Source organism: Tachysurus fulvidraco, chromosome 4 (genome assembly GCF_022655615.1).
Source record: "Tachysurus fulvidraco isolate hzauxx_2018 chromosome 4, HZAU_PFXX_2.0, whole genome shotgun sequence".
NCBI classification, from domain to species: domain Eukaryota; kingdom Metazoa; phylum Chordata; class Actinopteri; order Siluriformes; family Bagridae; genus Tachysurus; species Tachysurus fulvidraco.
The window spans coordinates 1,409,132-1,411,577 of NC_062521.1; the positions used below are offsets into that span (position 1 = coordinate 1,409,132).

General features: G+C 39.6%; 1 protein-coding gene across 2 annotated transcripts in view; it reads left to right on the forward strand.

The window, feature by feature from the left end:
- The first annotated feature begins 476 nt into the window (after window positions 1-476).
- The window catches only part of jag2a (jagged canonical Notch ligand 2a), a 24,217-nt gene continuing 22,247 nt past the window's right edge, over window positions 477-2,446 (forward strand). The window contains exons 1-2 of one of the 2 annotated variants that reach the window (XM_027167741.2): window positions 477-889; window positions 1,458-1,787. In XM_027167741.2, coding sequence (XP_027023542.2) covers window positions 827-889; window positions 1,458-1,787 — 393 coding nt within the window. In that variant the 5' untranslated portion in view covers window positions 477-826. The remainder of the gene's footprint in view (window positions 890-1,457; window positions 1,788-2,446) is intronic. The other variant, XM_027167747.2, reaches the window with a different exon arrangement.

Genomic DNA, 2,446 nt, shown 5'->3' on the forward strand with positions numbered 1-2,446 from the left:
CATACACACACTAAAAATTAATAATTATATTAAACATGCAAAAATCATATAATTTATATTAAATGCTGTGTAATCATCATCATCATAAACATTATTATTATTATTATTATTATTATAAATGATGACATTATTATTTGTATATTTTTTATAATAATAATAATTATTATAATATTATTATTTCAATTTATTATTTTTTTTATCATACTGACATCTCTTACCTGGATGTAATGTTTAAAGAACATAAAGAAGAATTTTTTTATAAACAGATATAGCTATAGACCACTGACCATAGATGTAAAGATTTATTTACAATAATTTTATTTGATTTACTAGTTTGTAGGTTTGAACCTTTGCTGATTCTTTTCTTTCTTTCTTTTTTTTACTAGTTAAACAGATGAGATTATTTACAGCTAATTAATCTTTCACATAGTTTTAAACGAGAGAAATAAATTAATTATTCGAGACTAAACTACTAATAAATAAAATGGTTACAGATTAAAAAAAAAAAAAACCTTTGTAGTGACCGTTGATCGACTGTCATCACCTCCTACTGTACCTTCTCGGTGATTGGCTGCACGGAGACCCTGTTAAGGAGAGGGAAATTGTGATTGGCTCGTACAGCTGTCGCTCAACACCCCGTGCTGCCGGAGCGCGTGAGGGAGTGAGTTGAGTGTGCGTGCGCGCGCGCTGGTTCACTAGTTTAACTTTTCCTCACGAGCGCCGTCCTTTTTCTTTTTATCTCTCTCCGAAGTGACGGATGTTCTCACCTCTCATGGAGAACCACCTTCTGCTCTCCGTGTCGTCACCGTGAAGCCTCACCGGAGTCATGTGGAGTTGCACGGGCGCTTTTCTGCACTCGGTTTGCCTCATTTTGACGTTTTGGTTTGAGGTGAGCGACCGTTATTTCTGATCGCCGCACGTGCCGAAAGCGTTAAAATAATTCAAATTCAAACTTAGCTTTGTAACGGAATTCTGGTGCTGGACACAACAGTGTAACGTGTAATTGCTCATTAATTAACTCATTAATTAACTCATTAATTAGGAACAACTTCCTTTTGTCTGTGTTTATATTTATTAAATCTGAATGTAATAACGCTGATAATAAACCAGTCACACTCCTGTTATATGCAGTTATTAGGATTATTCACTATTATTCACATACAGACAGATTCTTATATTTAAGGGGTATCTGATTCGAACTGTGAGGGTTTTTAATCTGAGCAACAGCAACAACAACAAAAACATTTTTTATTCTTGAATCTGAACGCAATCGCATCTGAATTCAAATTAGTTAAAAAAAAATCCGATCTCGTCAAACCGGACGTCGTGTTCAGGTGACGCACGTGTTTACACAAGTAAAGGTTTTTTCGGGATGTTATCTGATACGAATGTTGAGTCTCGGGTACTGACGCTGATGCGTTCCTAACTGTTTTTCTGATCACTCCGTTTCCTTTCAGGTGTGCTGGGCTTCCGGTTACGTGGAGTTGCGTGTGATCGGTGTGGAGAACAGGAACGGGGAGCTGGCGAGCGGCGGGTGCTGCGGCGGAGAGAGGGGCACGGGGCAGGGGCAGGGGCAGGGCTGCGGCGCTGTAGAGTGCAACACGTATTTCAGGGCGTGCCTGAAGGAGTACCAGGTAGAGGTCGTGACCTCGGGCCCTTGCACGTACGGAACAGCGAGCTCTGCCGTCGTCGGGGGCAACACGGTTCGGCTCGATGGATTCGGTAATAACCGGAACAAAGGCAACAATGTTGGGACTTTAATCATTCCGTTCCAGTTCGCCTGGCCAGTAAGTCTGTCTGTCATCCATCCATCTATCTTAAGATCTCTCTGGAAATCTTGTGTACTAAAAAACTATCTATCTATCTATCTATCTATCTATCTATCTATCTATCTATCTATCTATCTATCTATCTATCTATCTATCTGAACACATGTCAGTTACTGCAGTACTGATGTGATGTAGAAGTTCAGCAGTGTGTCTTGTCCTCAAGTGCTCAGGTTTTGCCGTCGTCAGAGCGTCTGAGTGAATTCAGCCGACAGTGAAGCTGTAACCGATCATATGTTGAGGTTCAGTAATTCAAGCTTTCCTTAGCTATCGACTAAATCACTAACTGTCCAAATCGCCACCCGAAAAGCCCTTAACGCAGGTTCTGCGCTCATCATCCACACACCACGATCGCTCCTGTTAGAATATCAGTCAAATTGATCAGAATTGACCTTTTGACCTTTGATGATCAATTCCGTAGTTGGGAAAAGTTACCAAAGTTGACAGAAGTGTGAGAAATCGGCATTTAATTTAGTGTAGAATACTGATTGGTGTAGAATACTGATTGGTGTAGAATACTGATTGGTGTAGAATACTGATTGGTGTAGAATACTGATTGGTGTAGATAACCGGGAGAGATCTTATTAAATGATGTTATGGCATTTGAGGTCCTTTATAAT